At 40.6% G+C, this 21835-nt stretch overlaps 1 protein-coding gene across 1 annotated transcript in view; it reads right to left on the bottom strand.

The window, feature by feature from the left end:
- Positions 1-862: 862 nt before the first annotated feature.
- Positions 863-21835, bottom strand: part of FAM237A (family with sequence similarity 237 member A) — a 76104-nt gene continuing 55131 nt past the window's right edge. The window contains exon 3 of the mRNA XM_082259969.1: positions 863-1058. Coding sequence (XP_082116095.1) covers positions 925-1058 — 134 coding nt within the window. The 3' untranslated portion in view covers positions 863-924. The remainder of the gene's footprint in view (positions 1059-21835) is intronic.

The raw sequence follows: 21835 nt of genomic DNA, 5'->3' as shown, positions 1-21835 counted from the left end.
AAAAAAAATTCTTGGGAATGTTTTATAGCAGAAAGTAAAAAATATTTTTTTTGTTTTTTTTTTTTTCAAAATTGTCGCTCTATTTTTGTTTATAGCGCAAAATCTAAAAACCGCAGAGGTGATCAAATACCACCAAAAGAAAGCTCTATTTGTGGGAAAAAAAGGACATCAATTGTATTTGGGTACAGTGTTGCACGACCGCGCAGTTCTTAAAGTAACGAAGTGCTGAATCGCAAAAAATGGCCTGGTCATTAAGGAGGTAAAACTTTCCAGAGCTGAAGTGGTTAAAGAATAATTCCAGCTTGTTTTTCACACCCAATCTACAGTAGTGTATTTTGCTGACATGCAGATATTTATGCAATGGATGGATAATTGTGTCAGTTATTACAGCACTGAATTATAAAGCTAAGTACTGGTAAGGTCCCATTCCCTGGTGTTTAGCAATTCAGTATAATGGAGTAATAAATCTTTTTTTTCATCAAAAAAAATGTACAAGTACAGTACAATTTAATTTCACTTCATTTGTATTATTGCAAGATATACATGGCACTTTTGAATATCTAAAGGCTATTTAGCATAGAAAAAGTTTTTATTTTTCCAACAAAATCAAATATGTATTTTCCACTTAACTTATGGGTCCATCTGAATGTGTTGCAAATGTATCCTGTATATTCTTTTTTAATATTTATCATATCACATTAGCATAAGGATGGTAAGCACAAAATCAAATAAATATGTTAATTCTTCCATAATAACTATTTATTTATTTATTTAAGGCATTTGTATCAAACAATGGTATTAGAATTTCCAAGCACAACCTGAAAATGAATGTATGACAAACTATTCATTATTTGCTCAGGGTTCATTGATTTAATGATATGAAAAAAAATAAAATGTCATTTTGGTTTTCACATTGCTCTTAGGCTATTTTCTCTTCATGTGTCTTTTGATAATGCCAAGTAGCCTGGATTCACTTTTGTTTACATTGATACCCTTTAACTGTTCAAGGAGTTCTTCCCATTGTTTTGGTAATGGTCTTCGATTTTGGGAGAAGGTTTCTGAAAAAAAAAAAAAAAAGTTAACACGATTTAGCAGTCAGCAAATTAATTCTATACACATAATAGTAGCTAAGTAGAAGTTTGAAAAGTTGTTTTTATTACAAGCTGTTATGACAGATTCAGAACCTACCTAATACAAAGTAGCTGCCGCTGGTTAAAGTACCCAACTTTTTATTGCTCAGAGTTACCTTCCTCTGCTACAGCCAGTGCTGTATTTTGGCCCAGGCCTAGGGCAGCACTTTGCAGGGGGGCAGCAAAAAAGCCGCCCCCCTCCACCTGAGACTATTGGCTACTGGTTTCTAGAGCCGCCTCTCTCTCTCTCTCACACTCACCCCCCGATCTCTCTCACCCTCTCCCTCTCTCACACTCACCCCCCCTCTCTCTCTCACCCTCTCTCTCTCTCACACTCACCCCCCCCCTCTCTCTCACCCCCCTCTCTCTCTCTCATCCTCTCTCACCCCCCCCTCTCTCTCATACCCTCTCTCTCATGCCCCCTCTCTCTCATACCCCCCTCTCTCTCTCTCACCCCCTCTCTCTCTCACCCCCCCTCCCTCTCTCTCCCACCTCTCTCTCTCTCATCCCCCCTTCTCACCCCCCATCTCTCTCTCTCTCTCTCTCTCACCCCCCTCTCTCTCTCATCCCCCCTCTCTCTCTCACTTACCCACCCACCCCTCTCACTCCCTCCCTCCCTCCCTCACCCACCCCTCTCTCTCACTCCCTCCCTCACCCCCCTCTCTCTCTCCCACACCCACCCCCTCTCTCTCTCTCCCACCCCTGAATGAGTGGGGCAAATTTACATAGGGGGGGGGGTGCCCAATTTTAGTCTTGCCTAGGGCAGCACATAACCAAAATACACCACTGGCTACAGCCTCTATAGTCTGACGCATTACAGAGATGACAGTACTATACATAGGTATTTAATTTCCTCTCCATCGTTCTATATGTTTATTTTTAGACTTCGAGTGTAATTTCACAGAAAGTACTATTTCATGAGTTCTGGCTTTGATTCTATTTAACATGGAAAAAATTAAATATAAAAATTAATTGCCTAATTTTTGAAAAACAAATGGGTCTGCAAAAGGTAAAGAGCCTACACCATAAATTCAGAACTTTCGCCTCGCATCAAAGAACGCTAAACTCGTGTACAAATACCAAATCGACTATCATAAAACATTTTGTTTATTGTAAAAATAAGGTCTTAAAGTGGTATTAAAGCCAAAAGCAAACATTTCTTTTATTGCAGCTTACCAATTCCTAGATGTGATGGCTGCATTTGTTAAACTTTTTTAAGGCTTGGTTTTCTTTATTTTCATCTGAATCTGCCAGTAATGCCTCGTACACACGCAACGATTATCGGCCGACCGATCGTCCGACTTTTGTCCAGAGTGGTGTTTTGTTGGTTGGAATGTGCCTAGACTGCACACGAATATTCTCAGCCAACAAAAATCTACTTCAGAAGTGATGTCATGTGCTGGTTTACTTTCCGTGTGTTTTTTCTTCTCTAAGCATGCCCAGTCTTGCTCATCAGATTTTTGTCTGCCGAAATCGGTACTGACTGACGGAAAATCGGCCGTTGTGTTGACGGCCAACAAAAATTTTATAGCCTGCATACCAGATTTTTTTCGGCCGAAAAGTCGGAATCGGTTGTCGGAAGCATCATACTAACAAGCCGAAAATCGGCCGATCGGACGATGGCCGAAAATTCACGGCCAATTATCGACGCGTGTGTACGGGGCTTTAGTCTGTTGTCTTTCAAAATAACCCTCTGCTCTGCACTTAGAAGTTTGAGGCAAACCATTTACTATTGACAGGTGCTTACAATTACAAATTACAAGCAAACAAACAAAGGAGGGAAAAGGATCTTGTTAAATCATACCCTATATAGCAAAAGAACCCCACTTTATTCAAGAGTTGCTGTCCCCTTTCCCACAAATTGTGAATTTTTAAAAATTTTCTCTAGTCGCAAACACACTGGCCAATCAAGGATTAAATATATCCAGAGGATACCCTTAACAAACAAGTAGAAGGTCCAAAAATGCATTATTGTGGGAAAGATGGCGCTCCGACAAATTTTTTAGGGATGGTACCAACAGAGCATAAGATGTGTATCTTTAAACCTACCCTTTTTGCTTGTTAATGTAGTGAAATAAAATCAGACCTACTGGTTTCTCTTTAATATCCCAACAAGGCTCTTAATATTATTGAATATTAAAGTTAATGCTTGAGACAACGAGAATGAAGCACTATTTTTTTTTTCAAACACAATCACATTGTAATTTTAAAGTTATAATAACTAATATTATTATTAATATTATTATAACTAACTTATAATATCTCTCTTTTTGAAATACAACTGATTGAGGGTAGATTTAATCCTTACAGTTACAGAGATATAAGATCATTTAGAAATCCAGCATGCCTCTGTGACTTCTCCTCTCTCACACATTCTGTAACTCATTGCTGGCAGCTCTGATAAAAAACTATATAAAACCTTCATTCCCTTGCAAACACTCCAGTAAGACAGCATTGTTCTAGTCACTTTTAACCACTAGATGGTGCTGTGAATAAGGCTAGTGTATGGTCTGCAACATCAAAGGGAAAACAGTGAGAAGGATTCTGTTAACGCTAGCTTTTATCCTACTTGGACAGGCAAGTCACTTCTCACTGGCAAACAATTAATTATTAAGATTATCGGTTAGGTGAACTAATTCATGTAATCAGGACTATGCATCTAACTTATGTGAAACACCAAGCGTAAACAGTGGATGACCATGCCTGAATTCCTTTTGACTAGCTTTTGTGTATATATATATATATATATATATATATATATATATATATATATATATATATATATATATATACATACATACACAGTATCTCACAAAAGTGAGTACACCCCTCACATTTTTGTAAATATTTTATTATCTCTTTTCATGTGACAACACTGAAGAAATGACACTTTGCTACAATGTAAAGTAGTGAGTGTACAGCTTGTATAATGGTGTAAATTTGGTGTCCCCTCAAAATAACTCAACACACAGCCATTAATGTCTAAATTGCTGGCAACAAAAGTGAGTACACCCCTAAGTTAACATGTCCAAATTGGGCACAAAGTGTCAATATTTTGTGTGGCCATCATTATTTTCCAGCACTGCCTTAACCCTCTTGGGCATGGAGTTCACCAGAGCTTCACAGGTTGCCACTGGAGTCCTCTTCCACTCCTCCATAATGACATCACAGAGCTGGTGGATGTTAGAGACCTTGCGCTCCTCCATCTTCTGTTTGAGGATGCCCCATAGATGCTCAATAGGGTTTAGGTCTGGAGACATGCTTGGCCAGTCCATCACCTTTACCCTCAGCTTCTTTAACAAGGCAGTGGTTGTTTTGGAGGTGTGTTTGGGGTCATTATCATGTTGGAATACTACTCTGTGGCCCAGTCTCTGAAGGGAGGGGATCATGCTCTGCTTCAGTATGTCACTGTACATACAGTACATACATAGTTCCCCAGTGCCGATAGCACTCATGCAGCCCCAGACCATGACACTCCCACCACCTTGACTGTAGGCAAGACACACTTGTCTTTGTACTCCTCACCTGGTTGCTGCCACACACGCTTGACACCATCTGAACCAAATACGTTTATCTTGGTCTCATCAGACCACAGGACATGGTTCCAGTAATCCATCTCCTTAGTCTGCTTGTCTTCAGCAAACTGTTTGCAGGCTTTCTTGTGCTTCATCTTTAGAAGAGGCTTCCTTCTGGGATGACAGCCATGCAGACCAATTTGATGCAGTGTGCGGCGTATGGTCTGAGCACTGACAAGCTGACCCCCCACCCCTTCAACCTCTGCAGCAATGCCCTCATTGGACAACATTTAGTTTCCTAAAGTAATGTGCTTCATTTACAAATGACAACTTTTTTTTTATAAATTACTATTTTACCCTTCTTATACTTTTTTTTCCATCTCAATGCTGCTGATCTCTTCCAGCCACTCTCTGTCTACATGCACTCAGTCATTGACAATAGTGGACGATTCCTGCAACGTGTGCTGCTTTTTTTGTTTGACAGGGTCTGTCTTTTTTCAATATATTGCCCATTAAGTGTGTTAAGGTTGCTTTCACTTAATTTCAAATGTAATGGTAACAACATAATGATACTACCAGTATTACTGAAAATAATTTAATGAGTTATATTTTTGTTTTAATTATGTCACAATAAATGTACACAGGGATTTAGGATGGAGATCAGTACCAATTGCTCCTGTGTCCATTCATTACTAAAACATAGTTAACTGTGTTTGCAATGCTTCAGTTTGTGAAAGAACAGGAAGTTGCTCAGCACAGAGCACTTCCCATTCTTTCACTGCCTCATGCAGCTGAGGCTTCAGAGAAAGGGACTGGGGAATCTCTGTCCTCAGATCATTTCTGTCTCAAAAGTTAGACATCTGGGGTTTGTTTAGCCCCCTGATATTTCATGTCTGACAGCCTCAGCGGGAGGGGCAGAGAATCCCCCGCTGACGTCAGCCAGGAGGAGAGTAGAAGAGGAGGAGAGAGGCGGCTAATCACGTGATCACTGACCGACGCTCTAAAAGCAGGTATAGATGGCAATTTTTTTTGTAAATCACACACACGGGCATACAGGATTAGGAGATAGAGACAGGGCCGGTGCAAGGATTTTTGTCTACACAGGTGCATTTTGGTGCCCCCCCACCCCCACTGTCTACAGCCTCGCTGGTACATCCTTTACGTTGTGCCCGTAATGTGATGGAGCGAAGCATTAACAATTTGGGGAAGCTGGCAGGTGAGGAGAACTAAAATCTCCAAGCTGAGCCCAATAGGAGAGAGGGCGCAGCTTTAAGTAATGCATACCTCTCAACACAGAATGCAAGGGACAGGAATATTACGCACAGAATACATTGGGCAGGAGTGTAATGCCCAGAATGCAGGGGGCAGGAGTGCAATGCCCAAAATGCAGGGGGCAGGGGTGCAATGCCCAAAATGCAGGGGGCAGGGGTGTAATGCCCAGAATGCAGGGGGCAGGAGTGCAGTGCCCAGAATGCAGGGGGCAGGGGCGTAATGCACAGAATGCAGGGAGCAGGAGTGTATGCACAGAATTCATGGGACAGTGTAGTAGTAAGGAGAGTAAAAATCCCCACTCCCTCCCCTTCAAAAAATAAAATAAAATCCAGCACTAATTTGTACACTCCCCCCCTCCTCCAGCCTTCCCTAGTCCCAGGCCAATCCCCCCTTCTTCTAATTTCCCCATCTTAGCACTCATCCCCACACCCTTCCCAGCACCAATCCTCTACCCCCTTCCAGCACAAATCCTCCTTCCCCCTATACCCCTCTCAGAATAATCCCTCTTCCACCCCCCAAATGCTCCCTCCTAGCACAACCCCCCATTCCAGTACAAATTCTCTCCCACCCAAGCCCCCTTCCCAGCACAACAAATGCCCCCTAATTTCTTCTCCTAGCAAAACAATCCCCTAATACTTCTTCTAGAACAGATCTTCCTGCTAGTGTAAATCTTTTCCCCATTTCTAGCACAAATTCGCTCCCCTATATCCCCTTTACCAGCACAATTTTTTTTCCACCCCCTAAATACCCCCTCCCAACACAAATCCACATCCCAGCACAAATACACCACCCCAAAACCTCTGCAAGCACAAATCCGCTTTCCCTCCCAATTCCCCACGCCAGTACAACTCAGTTGCTTAGTTCCATCATAAATCCCACCCAAAACCCCTTCCCAGTACAAAACCTCGCCCCAAACACAACCCCCCCCCCCCCCCCTTTCTAATGCAAATCAATCAACAATACTTCCCAAATGTCCTGCTTTTTGTGGGACCTTCCGGAGATGAGGACAAAATCTTGCAAATCCAGGGCTAGTTCAAACCAGCATGCAGTGTGGGAAACCTGCATCCTGTGTGTGTTTCCTCAACTGCATTTAAAATGCACTGCAGTTGCAATCAGCAGTGGGTGTCAGTGGTAACATAATTACACCCCAAACTTAGGTTGCAAATGTAATGCGTTTGCCTGCATCAGATTGTATGGTGCAGTAGTACCATGTGATCCGCATCCTGTGCGTTTTATAACTCTTGGTGCAGTCTGACACGATTTCAGCCCATTCAAACGAATGGGATGAAATTGCATGGCAACTGGAATGCATGTAAATCACACAGGAACGCACAGTGTGCTCCTGTGCGATTTGTGGTGTGATCTGGCCCTGAGTCCTGGAGTGAGCCCAATGCCGCAAAAACGTCTGCCACCTGTCTCCACTAAACTTGCCTGGCAGGGGAGTACTAATGTGGGCACCTGGAGTGATTGCCCCGCATCTCTAGTGGGGTTCCCATTGTCCTAAATGCCAATTTGTTCCCTGTGTAGAAGCCAGCATCTCTTTGATTTTGGGGGGGGGGGGGGGATAAGAGAATACTGTATGTCCTAGGGGTGCTTTGGGAGGAGAGAGGACTTGTGCTGGGGGGTGGTAAGATTTCATATCCATTCTCCCCTCCTAGCACAAGTCTCTCTCCTACTGAAACACTCCCTAAGACATACAGTATTCTCTTAGCATCCCCCCCTCTCCCTCTTCCCTCCTTATCACTCTTTTCCAGCTGTTCACCTTCACCTCCCTCCTATACTTCCCTCTCCCAATTCCTCCCTGCAAGTGCCATCTACATTGTAATAATCACAGACCTCAGATCAGCCGGGAACATTCACAGCAGCACAGCAGTGTCTCCTCCTCCTCCTGTCAGTGTATAGGCATACATCACAGCCGAGGAGGGGGGGGCAGTTCAGTCCACTCTGTGAAAGGCAGCTGGTGGGCGGGGACTCGAGGAGAGATGCCTGGTGCCGTGCAGAGTGGACAGCGTGCTGTGTGGGACACCAAACACCCTGCACAAGCTGCGGGGTAGATGACACTGGTGCCCACACCAGCGCACCCCTGCACACTTGCCTCTGCTCCTGAATGATGTGCCGGGACTCCTCTCCAGGACTAATGTAAGAGTTATGGGAAGGGAATTTCCCGCCCCCGCCACCCTAGCGCCCTCAGGCGGCTGACTGTGCTGCCTTATGTGTAGCGCCGGCCCTGGATAGAGAAGATAGTATAAAAATGTAGATGTTATTTCAGCAGCAGGAGTGGACTAGCTGACAGGTAGGGAGGGGATAGGGAGAAGGACAGAGGAGAGCAGACAGGATTGCTATGGATGACGGAGGCACGTAAACTGACCACGGTGTCAGGGCTCAGCATCCATGATATACCGTGAGTAGTTTACAGGGGGGAGGGTAAAAACTGGCAGGATCAGCCAGGTTTTTTTAGGGTAAACAAGGGGCAAGATTACACAGCACACGCACTGTGCTGTATAACATGCTTTAAAAGGACAGAATCCTTTTTTTTTTTTTTTTAGGGTAACAAACGCTTTACCATTCACCAACAGAGAAAATATCCATTCCTAAGGCTTTAGGCTTTAAAAATTCACCCAGCAGGGGAAATCATATGAGGGAAACGTCAGCACTATGTACAGCCTATGAAGAATCTTATGTGAACAGCTGAATGAATGGGTTCAAACAAGCGAACCTCCAACTGCAGTGTTACGTGAACGTCATGGGGATTTGCAAAGCAAAACATTTTTTATAAATAGACCCCTTTGACCCAACTGTTGTCTGTGACTCTGGCAGACAGGCAGAGTTCACCGGCTTTTTCCATGCTATAATATGAGCCAATATAAATTTAACCAAAAGAATGTTGCCAATGTTGACTCTTGGTGAAAGTAACTAAACAGACTTCAAAAGTAGTTTAAAGGATAAGCTTACCTTTGGGAACATGCTATGTGTCCTATCCGTTTTTAAGGTGGAACAAGTAAGATGTTCCCAATGCTGCAGCCATTGCCCACACTGCCTGTGACAGCAGTTCAGGGAGAAGTTCCCTGAAGTGACAGAAGCTGTCACTTTTGAAATTAGCGCGGCTGTGCTTGGCTCCTCCCACATGGTCACATCATTCATTTACACAGCTCTGTGTGCGAATGAACTACAAGCCCCGACATCCTTTCTGGCTGTCGGCTTGACGTTCTCAATTAACTACCACGGCGCTGTGGAGCGATCTGCTGATCGCTGGTTCAATGCTTTACAGATTCCAAAAAACAATGAAATAAATAAATGCACATTTTTTTTTTTTTTTTTTACCTGCAAAAAAATGTGTGTTTATTTTTTATTTTTTTTTAAAGTGAATTTATCCTTTAAAAAATAGCAGTTTCTTCTGGCACTAGGGCTATGCTATTGGTTCAAGAGATGGAAGTACAGGACAAGGAAAGAATGCAGGGTTAGAGATTAGATTAGGAGTTGAGTTAGTTTAATGCTAAGATTAGGCTTTGGGGCTCAGTGTTTTGGAGTGTCATGAGCGATGTTAAAGCGGAACTTTACCCATAGCAACTTAATAAACATAATGTTCTTTAGCAAGAAACATACACTCCACATTAAAAATTATGCTACCAAAATTAGTGTGTGCTGTAAATGGCCTGCAGCATTGTTCCTGTTTCTTCATTCTGGAGGCTGTCATTTTAATGAAGCCCAAAGCCCCTGAACAGCAGTAAATCTTTAGGCTCTACAAATTCGGAAAATGCCTAAAAATAGAGTGCAACTGAGCATGTGCAGAACAGGGTGACCAATTTTTTTTACTGGATTTTAAACAGTACAGGCACTTTTTAATGTTTTATGTTTGTATGTTTTGCATAGCTGAACCTGCAGAAGGGGCCAGTCTGAAATTATCTTACAGGACTTAAATTTTTAAGTTTTAAGTGTTAAATGCCTATTTTAAGCTGTTAATTAAGCTTTAGGGACATTAGTTGTTGTTAATTGTTCGTTGATAGTTACAATGGAACCACAGTTTCACACAAACAAAATCTTTTTTCTGAACAAATAATAATAAATAATAATAATATGATAGAGGTGTGCAGGTGGTATACAGGTATCTCTTTAACGACAACTTGTATTCTCAATGCTGTAATTTTTTTGTTGCTACTTTTTTCATTTATTTTTATTTTTCCCCTATTTTCAGTTCTTTTATTCTGTGTGACAGTATGTCTGTATGTCATTCTGTACTTGTAAAGAAAAAAAATCATTAAATAAAATTTGATTAAAAAAAAAAAAAAGCCACTTACACTGCAATACTCACCTTTACTTCACCTCCCTGCAAGGTTAACTTTAACCGCATATATACATATAACTAGTCCTGGTATGACATGTCTCTTTTTCACAGTTACAACAAAAACATGCATATTATTCTTCAACATCTGGACTTGGTAACCTACCTTTTTATGAAGCATAATATAGTTTATAACATGTAGTAGTGCTCAGCTGCTACAATTTTAAAATCATTTCTTAAGCACAAATTATACTGTACAAGGGTCAGCAGAAAGAGCAAATAAAAACATTTGCACAGAAGATTGTCTTACTGTTCTGATCTCTATACCCCTGCCTCCTCGCTCCTCTGGTTTCCTGCATTCACCTTATCTGGTCTCTCACAGTACACAGAACATAGAAATGAAATAATTTGAGTAAATAGAAACTGCTAAATACCTTTTCTCATCAGCAGTATATAGCAGTCCTGTACCTTCTATCAGTGCCTGGTTAATGCTTGTAGGAGGAGTTTTCATACTGCACTGGCTGTCCTATCAGAATGCAGGATCCCTGACCCTCTGATAGGACAGAGCTGATTGACCCTGTGCTGATTACTTGCAATCTTCCAAAAAAAAAATTCTCTAGCAATACACACCAAACTGAGCATGTGCAGGCTGACTCCACTTACTGTCTTATCCTCAATAAATGATCCCCTAAATCTAGTCCACAATTTATTTTCCAATATCAAACAGTGAAGAGAACAAGTAAAGGGCCCTCCATATCTTTTCTTTTTCAGCCAGTGATTCCCTGTAATGTAAAAGCCATCCTAGCGGCTAATTAGCTTCTTGATTGCTTTTTCAGGCAGCGGGAGGGGACGTCCATCCCCTTCCCGCCACCCATTGATGCCTATCTGGGCTCTCCCAAGCGATCGGCAAGCCAGAGATCCGATCCGGCAGTGGTGCTAGATCACCACAGAGCTGGTTGAGGATCGGTCCATCTGTATGACCATGGGAAATGTAAACACTGCCATTTTTTTCCCTAGAATTTTTTTTTTTTTTTAATAAAAGTTTTTTTTATCTCATGTTTTCCAGGGTAGAGGAAATATCTATGGTCTTATGGCCCGTACATATGATCCAAAAATCATATGACAGACCGTCTATTTTTTTTTTGGTTGTTAGTTTCATATCGAAAATGAAGAGTTTACTAAAGTGATGAAAATTCTTGTACTACAGAATAAAAATTTGGGAAGTGATGTAATGTGTTGTAGCGTATTTGTATTTTATTTTTGAACGACAACTGTACTGATTAAACGGAAATCATACAATCTGGTATCGTACGAGAAAAAATGTCATGTTTGTTCAATTGGATATCGGATGAACTTTCATGATCAGCTCTCAAAAGCTGTGTATCAGATTATTGTACGATCAATTTAAAATAGGTATTTTTCGCATGATTTTCATACCGTGTGTGTGGGCCATTATAGACTCCCAAATGTCTCCATAAATAGGACCTGCCATGCCCTTTTTCTAATACAAGGGATGTTTAAATTTCTTGTTATAGAAATAAAAGTGAAAAAAAAGGGACAGCGTAACAAAAAATAAATAAAAACATTTTTTTTTAAACCACCTCCATCCCCTCGTGCTGGCACACCGAAGTGAATGCATATGTAGGTCGTGCCCGCAAATATAAACAGTGTTTGCACCACACATCTGAAGTATCGCCATGTACATTATAGTGAGAGCAATAATTCTAGCCCTAATGCTTCTCTGTGACTCTACACTGGTTACCTGTAAAAAATGTTAAGCGTCGCCTAAGGAAATTTTTAGGTACTGTAGTTTTTGTGACATGTTAGGTATCTATCTACTCAGCGTAACATCATCTTTTATATTTTACAAATAAATTGGGTTATATGTTGTGTTTTTTTTTTTTTTTGCATTCAAATTCATTGAAGTGTATTTTTTTCCAAAAAAAATCACTGCACAAATACCATGTGAAATAACAAATTGCAATGACCATTCTCTGGGGTTTCTGCTAAAAAAAACATATATAATGTTTGGGGGTTCCTAGTAATTTTCAAACAAAAATGTAGGCGAGAAATGTCAGGATTGGCTTGGGTGGGAAGGTGTTAATAAAACACTTACTGTGAGTGCAAAAAAACAATGTACAATAAGTAAATAAAACTGCAAGCACACCTATGTGCGTATAGTGATAGTAGATTAAAAAAAAGACTGTAGCTAAAATACATATATACAAACAAAAAAAATTGTACAAAATATAAGTAATGAATATCAAACAAAATGTGTCCAAATAAAGTTTCCTGCACAAAAAACACTGTTTCCTCTTTGTGTTATCTTTTTCTTCAACACCTTCTGATTGACATTGGTGTATCTGGAAGGACAATAAAGAATATCTAATGTTTTTTCTTAGTAAAAGCAGATAAAAATAGTTTTGATATAAAACTATTGAGGGATTTAAAAAAAAAGTGACAATTCTGGATTTGAAGAAAAGTTACAAGTTACTGTCATCTAAGATGGCTGCCCAAGATCCTCGGGCCCACCAGGTTTAAAAATAAATTGTACAATGGAAAAACATTTTTTTTTACAGCAAACCTATTTATAAAAGTAGATTTAGATATACAGTGCATCCGGAAAGTATTACAGCTTTTCACTTTTCCCACATTTTGTTATGTTACAGCCTTATTCAAAAATTGATTAAATTCATTATTTTCCCCCACAATTCTACAAACAATACCCCATAATAACAATGTGAAAGAAGTTTGTTTGACATCTTTGCAAATTTATTAAAAATAAATAAACAAAAAAAATAACATGTACATAAGTATTCACAACCTTTGCCCAGTACTTTGTTGAAGCACCATTGGCACCAAAAACAGCTTCAAGCCTTTATGAGTATGATGCCAGAAGCTTCACACACCTATTTTTGACCAGTTTCCCCCATTCCTCTTTGCAGGATTAAGCTCCATCAAGTTGGATGGGGACATCGATGCACAGACATTTTCAGATCTCTTCAGAGATGTTAAATTGGGTTCAAGCTTGAGTTCTGGCTGGGCCACTCAAGGACATTCCAGATTTGTCCCATAGCCACTCCTTTGTTATCTTAGCTGTGTGCTTAGGGTCGTTGTCCTGTTGGAAGATGAACCTTTGCCCCAATCTGAGGTCCAGAGCAGAGGTTTTCATCAAGGATGTCTCTGTACATTGCTGCATTCATCTTTCCCTCAATCTTGACTAGTCTCCCAGTCCTTGCTGCTGAAAAACATCCCAAGAGCATAATGCTATCACCACCATGCTTCACTGTAGGGGTGGTATTGGCCAGGTGATGAGCAGTACCTGATTTTCTCCACACATGACACTTGCCATTCAGTTTAATCTTTGTTTCATCAGACCAGAGCATTTTGTTTCTCATGGTCTGAGAGTCCTTCAGGTGCCTTTTGGCAAACTTCAGGCAAACTGTCATGTGCCTTTTACTGAGAAATGGCTTCCGTCTGTCCACTCTATTTTCCCAGGCCTGTAGAATGCTGCAGAGATGGTTATTCTTCTCGAAGATTCTCCTGTCTCTGCAGAGAAATGCAGGAGCTCTGTCAGAATGTCAGAATGACCATCGGGTAAACTGAATTTACCACAGGTGGATTCCAATCAAATTGTAGAAACATCTTAGGGAAGATCAGTGGAAACAGAATGCACCTGAGCTCAATTTTGAGTGTCATGTCAAAGATTGTGAATACTTATGTACATGTGATTTTTTTTTTATTTTTAATAAATTTGCAAAGATTTCAAACAAACGTCTTTCACATTGTTATTATGGGGTATTATGTGTAGAATTGTGGGGGAAAAATGTATTTAATCCATTTTGGAATAAGGCTGTAACATTACAAAATGTGGAAAAAGTGAAGCCCTGTGAATACTTTCCGGATGCATTGTAAAGGATATAATGCTATTATGTTAGAAAAATAAATTAATAGGTTAAGAGAGATAGGCAAAGAGGAATTATTAAGGGGCGATAGACTAGGAGGAATCAATAATAGATTAAGACAGAAATTGAGAGCCAAAGGACCAGAGGGCTTTAGTTTTATAACCAATTTTATTACCCAAAACAGGCACATAGAAAAACATTTAGGGAGGGAATATTTTTAATATAGGAACTTATATAGAACCGTGAATTTATGCAGCACTTTACACCTATATATTGTACATTCACATCAGTCCCTTACCCTCTAACTCACATTCATACATACACAAACTAGGGCCAGTTTAGACAGGAGCCAACTAACCTACCAGCATGTCTTCGGGGTGTGGGAGGAAACCTGAGTACCCAGAGGTAACTCACGCAGGCACAGGGAGAACATACAAACTCCAGACAGGTAGTGTCGTGGTTGGGGTTACGAACCAATAACCCTAGTACTGCTAGGTGGAAGTGCTAACCACTTAGCCACTTGGCCACTTTTACTGAGAAATAACATTTTAGGGCCCATTCTACCCAAAAAAGCCAAATTATTTACAGAATGACACTCCTGCTTAAAAATAAAATAGTTCATAATGGGGGTCAATACACCTAAAAAGAAGTTAAAGTTTTTGCAGATGTGTTTAGTGTATTGGGTATAATTATGTGTAGCACCCTCCTAGTTAGGTAGGTGCTAGGTAAAGCATCTTTTGCTCCTGCTGCTTGTCAGGGGAGCCTCATCTATTAGGTTGCCTGTCACATGTTTCCAGGTGTGATTCACTTGGTCTGAGGGAGTGTCCCCATTGTACCCAATGAGGGAACTTGTTGGACAGTGGAGGAAACCCAACCAGTGACACATTAGCTTCTATTGGAGTCCCATTCATTCTTGCAATGCATCCTGAGATTGCTCATAAAAGCAGAGGGGGCATGTGACAGGGTGTCTTTGGTGGGAAGCAGAGTCCCAGGAGGAGGTGGATGGCTGTCTCTCCTCTTGCAGTGTGTGAGGAAGGTGGTCTTAGGCCGTCGGCCTAGTGAACCAGGTGTGGAGCTGAGCTGCAGAGGATCCAGAGTGCTGATGGTGGAGATGCTGGCAGAGTCTCTTGGGAAAAAAAGGGTAGATGAGTACTGAGGGACCTGCCAAAGGGTCTGGCCCAGGAAGGGGGACCACTCCAGTGAAGTCAGGGGATCAAGGAGCTAGCTCACACTGAGAGTATGACAGTAAAGGGGGTGCCATGTACAAAGCCCTAAAGAATAGGAACAAAAGGGGGTGCCAGGAAGGGCCCTGAAGTGTGTTCTGCAGTACAGTACAGCTTATCTAAAGTGGTTCTTTTATCACTACTTCATCGCTATTGCCAAGGTGAAGCAGTCGCCTTGCCGCATTCAAGTACAATTAAACGTCCCAGCAAATTGTGCATAGTTTATTCAAGTTGGAGTATCCCACTCAGTCCCTTCTCCTATCCAAGTTCTCAATAAAACAACAAAAAAACAAAACCCCTAGACTGTTTCTTGACTGAGCCAAGCAATTTAAAGTCTCTGAACCATTGTACTGTTGCTATGGGTATCCCAGGGGAACCCGTCATCAGCAGCTCCCTAGGGAGTAGTGCTACATATGCAAAAAAGAATCAAAGAAAAAGGAAATATTTTATTTCTAATGGGACAAAAAGAAAAACAAAATCAAACAATCTATATTTTGTGGTACCAAAAGGGTGGTCTATGCAAGCATTCAGTGCCCATGTGCATATCAACATATTAGATACACCACCAGGACCCTATCAAATAGAATGAGTGAACATATTTATAATATAAAGGGTACAAATACCACAGCTTCTCAGCAAATTTTAAAAGATGTCATAGTAAAAATCTGTAGTTTTCGAAATCTTGAGGTATAGATAGGGTTATAATGGATTCGAGCTGGGGAAATCTAAAATGTGCTATTCTTCGAGAAGAGACAAAAGGAATAAGACTTCATCCCTCCATCCCTTTATCCCACTATTATCAAGCCCTCCTGTAATCTCTGCACAATCAGTTCATCAAAAAAAGCTCTATGTAGAGAAAGCATAGTTTTAAGACCAATTCATTTGTCCTAGTTGAAATAAAATCAATTAGAATAAAATCTCAGACCAGTTTGCTACTGTAATGGTATACTCAACGTATCATCAAACACTGCTACAGAAGACTAGCTCCTCAATTATAAGTTTTTTAAACTAACATACTTTTATTGCAACTGAAATGTTCCCTGCCAACAAATATTAACTTCAAATCCCCGTAGCACATTAACAGATGATAAGAAATCATTTGAACAGAAAAGTAAGTACTTTATTGTACTGTTAGTATTGAAACCCAGAGACTTTGGCAAGGACAAACCATCAAAATTTAGGAAACTCCATGTAAAATATTAACAGTTGCTGTACTATACAGATATGGTGGGACATGCAGTCAAGGCAGGTTGCAGAGGCAGCATAGACCAGGGAATAATTGTTTTATAATGACACAAAGAGACATGAGACAGAGAAGAGACCTACTTGCAGCTCCAATTAGACCAGACAATTGGGTCTTAAACACAGTGGCTGTCATGCTTAGCAAGAAAACATTAAAGTTCCAGGCTTCTTCATAAAAAATTTAAAGTTGAAGTGTGAAGTTGAAAAGTGAAGCTGCAGCGAAGTCACCAGGAAGTGGTACCTGTCAAAACCAGGTACTCACTCCCCCCCCCCCCACCCTGAAAGTTGCATGTGGCAGGGGAGGGAGGGGGGCAAACAATTGGAGCTTCCCCTTTTAGGTAGAGCTCTTTTTTAATTAGCATAACTTGTACTGGGATAGTGAAGGGTGTGGTATAATGAATGGTATTGTTACAATTGCTTGTATAAGGACATAGTTACCATAACATAGTTTAAAGAATAACTCCACTTTCATGGGGAAAAAATGCAAATAAAAAAGAATAATATAGCATATACAATTGCTACACAAGCCATATTGGAATTTAATGTTTTTAAAAACTCCCTTTCCTTTTCAATCTATAGCACTGCTGTTTTCTGTAAAACTCAATGCAATTGCCAACCTTGGGGCTTTCTGTACTCAGTTGGTGTACAGAACTTCCCCAGAGATGTTATTATCTGCTTACATGATTGGCTCACTGATTTATCCAGACGTCTGCACTAAGATACAAGAGTAGACTTTAGGCATCCTCTGCAATAGGAATTATATTTTTGTTGAGACACTCCCTAAGGGTAATTACATATAAAGGGATGCAGGCACTGTAAATGCATCAGTGGATTAGAATGAACACAAACACTCCTATTTAGGAACCAGACTTCCAAGAACGTAGTTGAACATACGGCTTTTTGTAAGAACAGGTTAAAAGGGGGTGATGGTGCGCTTCAAGGATGAATTAAATTATAAATGTGCTTCAATATAAAATTGTGATAAAAATCTTCTTTAAAACATGTGGTGAAATTAATATCTGAAAGTGCCCAGTGCTTCCAATTCTATTTCTTACAAAATATAACAAAATACTGACAGCTTATGTGATTATTAAAATCGGTGTAAATAAATATCCAAAATTGTCCAATAAATAAAGGTGAATCTTCAATCCAAAAAAGACGATTCAAAAGGTGCATTCGTGCAACAAATGGTGTGACTAATTTCCTCCACCTGGTGTTACTTCTAGGTGCTCTAAATTCTCACCTCAAATAAGGGAATAAAATGCCTGTGTTTATGTGCCTTTCCTCTAGCGTGGTTCCTTATGGCTTCTGGGACCTTCCTAGGGAATCCTGTGTATGTTTCCGATCGTTGGTGTATCTCTGGGGCTCCTTACTTGGGACTCCTTGTGATGCGGGTTCTTTGTTTAATACCACCACCTCAGGGGCTCATTGAATAAAAAGGGCCATCATGGTGCAGTATTATGAACACTTTTTATTTAAAATATATTATATATGTATATAAATACATATACACATTTTTGTAAGAACAGAAACAGGTAGGACACTGCTACAAAGTGTTAAAATCCTTGCACTGTAAATAGAGCACTGAGAGGGCTTTGTTTCTTTCACAACAAAAAGTGGAATTTTGCTTTAAGATATAATATCATATCATTCATATTAGAATATATATTTAACTGCACATCTATAAAAGATGGAAGCACTCATCTTCTGGTGTTGTCCTTACACAATCTGTATTGTGAAACTTATAAACTTAAGTTCTGTTTAACTTAAAAACTTACAGTTGCTTTATTTGTAGATACTACTCACACTGTGTGCACACATTCATGGTGCAATTAAATGCATGTACTGCCCACAAAATGCATCACATCAAAACATTTTCTTTATTTAGTTCCTGTACCATTGTCTTCAATGGAAAAGTTTTTATCATACATTTTGTGTTTTACATACACAAGTATGAACTTGCCCTAAAATTAAACCTTTTTTGCACTAGAAGGGTAAGTATACCCAATATGTTACATGGTGTGAACATTTTGTGGTGTTTCCTTTTTTAATAAAAAACTTTTCAAACATGTAGGGTGTTTATTTAGTTTTCAACTTTCCTTGTGAAAGACTAACCCGGGATACATCATACCCCTTTAACCACTTCAGCTCTGGAAGGTTTTACCCCCTTAATGAACAGGCCATTTTTTTGCGATTCGGCACTGCGTTACTTTAACTAACAATTGCGCGGTCATCGGACACTGTACCTAAATACAATTGATGACCTTTTTTTCCCCACAAATAGAGCTTTCTTTTGGTCATATTTGATCACCTCTGCGGTTTTTAGATTTTGCGCTATAAACAAAAAAAAGAGCGAAAATTTTGAAAAAAACATATTTTTTACTTTCTGCTATAGAACATTCCCAATAAAAAACAAAGATTTTTTATCAGTTTAGGCCAATTTGTATTCTGCTACATATTTTTGGTATAAAAAAATCCCAAAATGCGTATTTTAATTAGTTTGCGCAAAAGTTATAGTGTTTACAAACTACGGGATAGAATTTTGGACTTTTTATTTATTTTTTATTAGTAATGGCAGCAATCAGCGATTTTTAGCGGGACTGCGACATTGCGGTGGACAGATGGGACCCCTAACACTGACATTTTTAAATGACACTGGCAGGAAAGGGGTGAACACTGGGGGTGATCAACAGAGACAGATACCTGGGTACTCTGATGGGCTGCAGATAGGTATTTTTTGCACTCTGATGATCTGCAGATAGGTACTCTGATGGGCTGGAGACAGGTACTTGGGTACTCTAATAAGCTTGAGGCAGGTACTCAGGTACTCTGATGGGCTGCACATAGGTACTGGGGTACTCTGATGAGCTGAAGATAGGTTCTCGGGGAGGAGAGGTTCCTGCCGTCATCATTTTGCAATGCACCGGTAGGGAAGTGGTTAGGATGTAAAATTCCCCACACACAGACTACCACTACCACTAACCTAAACATTATCAACCTCACTCTTTATCCACTTACCCCTGACGAGATCTCAGTCCTTCAGTTAGGACTGGGCTTTTGCCCTTCTGATACACTGGATGTCCTGGACACCATAAAAGATCTATATATGTTTGCGAGGAACTTGACTTTTAAGTTCGTCTTTGATAAGAGTCAACTTGACTTAATAGTGGAAAAAGGATTAACGGAGTGTACTAAACACTTCTCAATTGCTGAGTATCGGGCCCTAAAGGATCTTATGTTATTATACGAGGAGGGGTCTACTGAAGACCAGCCGCCCAGTTTGGCGACTGGCCTACAGAACACTCCCTCCCCTGCTTTTGTCAGCCAGGCTATGGAAGTCGTCAACCCCAAACCAACCTTTAAACCCCGCTCTACTATTTTTCCCGATCTGATGACATGCCCAATCATCTGGTAATTTTCATATAACACAGTACAAATAAAATAAAAAATTTCCGCGCTAATATGATGAATGAATGATAAATGTCAGCAGCCAACACAAAATCAACCAACAGTGACTCAAATTATAAATAAAACGTAAAAGTGTAGCGCTAAAAGTATTGATGATCACAAAAATGATGAATAGTGTCCAAATGAATGAAAAACTAATAATCACAATAATGTGTATAAAAGAAAAAAAGTGTCCAAATGAATGAGTCCCAAAGAAAACTGATGTGAAGTAAAATCATAAATCCGCATGCACAATATTCCAAGGGGGGATTCTGCTCGTGACACCAAGGGTATGTGAAGGAAGGGAACACCTCTGTGATGGAATATGATAAGCAGCTTACCAGATTTCCATGGCTGCTCAACTTAATGAGTCAGCCTCTCCCAGCTATTAATCAAGACCACTGAAGATCTGATGTTACGTGGATACTTTGTCGATTCAAATAGACCACCTCTCAAGATGCGTGAAAAGGATCAGTATAGGATTGGCACTCCTCATTATTTTTCATCAATCATAAATGAATATGTAAGGAAAAAGAAAGCCAGGCCCATAGCGTGATCCCGTTTAAAAATTATATTCTTATTTATTAAAAAAATAGTACTCACAATGTATCATGAATAGACAGGCATATCGAATGGCTAAAACAAGGGATGAAGGTGCGAACAGTCCCAGGTAGCAAAAATGGTGAAGGCCGGCTAATTTCCAGGGGGCGTGTGGACGTTGCGTCTGGAGTCGCCAACGTTTCGTCTCAATAGACTTCGTCTGGGCCCTTCTGATACACTGGATGTCCTGGACACCATAAAAGATCTATATATGTTTGCAATTGCTGAGTATCGGGCCCTAAAGGATCTTATGTTATTATACGAGGAGGGGTCTACTGAAGACCAGCCGCCCAGTTTGGCGACTGGCCTACAGAACACTCCCTCCCCTGCGTTTGTCAGCCAGGCTATGGAAGTCGTCAACCCCAAACCAACCTTTAAACCCCGCTCTACTATTTTTCCCGATCTGATGACATGCCCAATCATCTGGTTATTTTCATATAACACAGTGCAGGATTTAAAAAAACAAACTTGGGACAGTGTTCCCACAAATCTGACTCCAGCCCAGAACCAGGCCCTAAAAAAACTTCAAACCAGGAACAATTTAGTAATAAAGCCCTCCGGCAAAGGGGGGAATATTGTTCTCATGACTCATGAGCAATATCAGGACATGTGTTATAATGTCCTTCGCAATGACACCTGGTACCAGTCCATCCCCATGACCACCATGCAGGAGTACATAGGTGAATACTATGGCCTGATTGCGGAGGCATGGTAGCAGGGTGTCATTGATAAGGATACCTACAAATTTCTTCATACCAAATTTCCTCGCATTCCTACCTTTTATACTCTTCCCAAGACCCACAAGAACCTCTCCTCCCCCCAGGTAGACCCATTGTCTCTAGCATTGGTTCCTTGACCGACAATGCTAGTCGGTTTGTAGATGCGCATCTTGCTCCCCATGTTCACGCCCTGCCCTCATATATTAAAGATACTACGGATTTATTAAAGCATATTGAGGATGTCCAACTCCCTCCTGAAGCTCTGCTCGTGGCTATTGATGTAGAGGCACTTTACTCTAGCACCCCCCACGAGCAGGGCATCGGGACGGTACAGACGTTCCTCATGGAGCAGGAGCGTTCCACTTGGCCACTCAATGTGTTTATCGTGAAACTTCTACGGTTTATCCTTACTAGGAACTATTTTACTTTTATGGACAATATGTATTTGCAGATTCAGGGCGTGGCCATGGGGACCACATGCGCACCTTCCTATGCCAACATCT

The sequence above is a fragment of the Pelophylax lessonae genome, assembly GCF_965119305.1.
Source record: "Pelophylax lessonae genome assembly, chromosome: 6".
In the NCBI taxonomy this organism is placed as follows: domain Eukaryota; kingdom Metazoa; phylum Chordata; class Amphibia; order Anura; family Ranidae; genus Pelophylax; species Pelophylax lessonae.
This window is presented reverse-complemented; position numbering and strand designations above follow the sequence as displayed.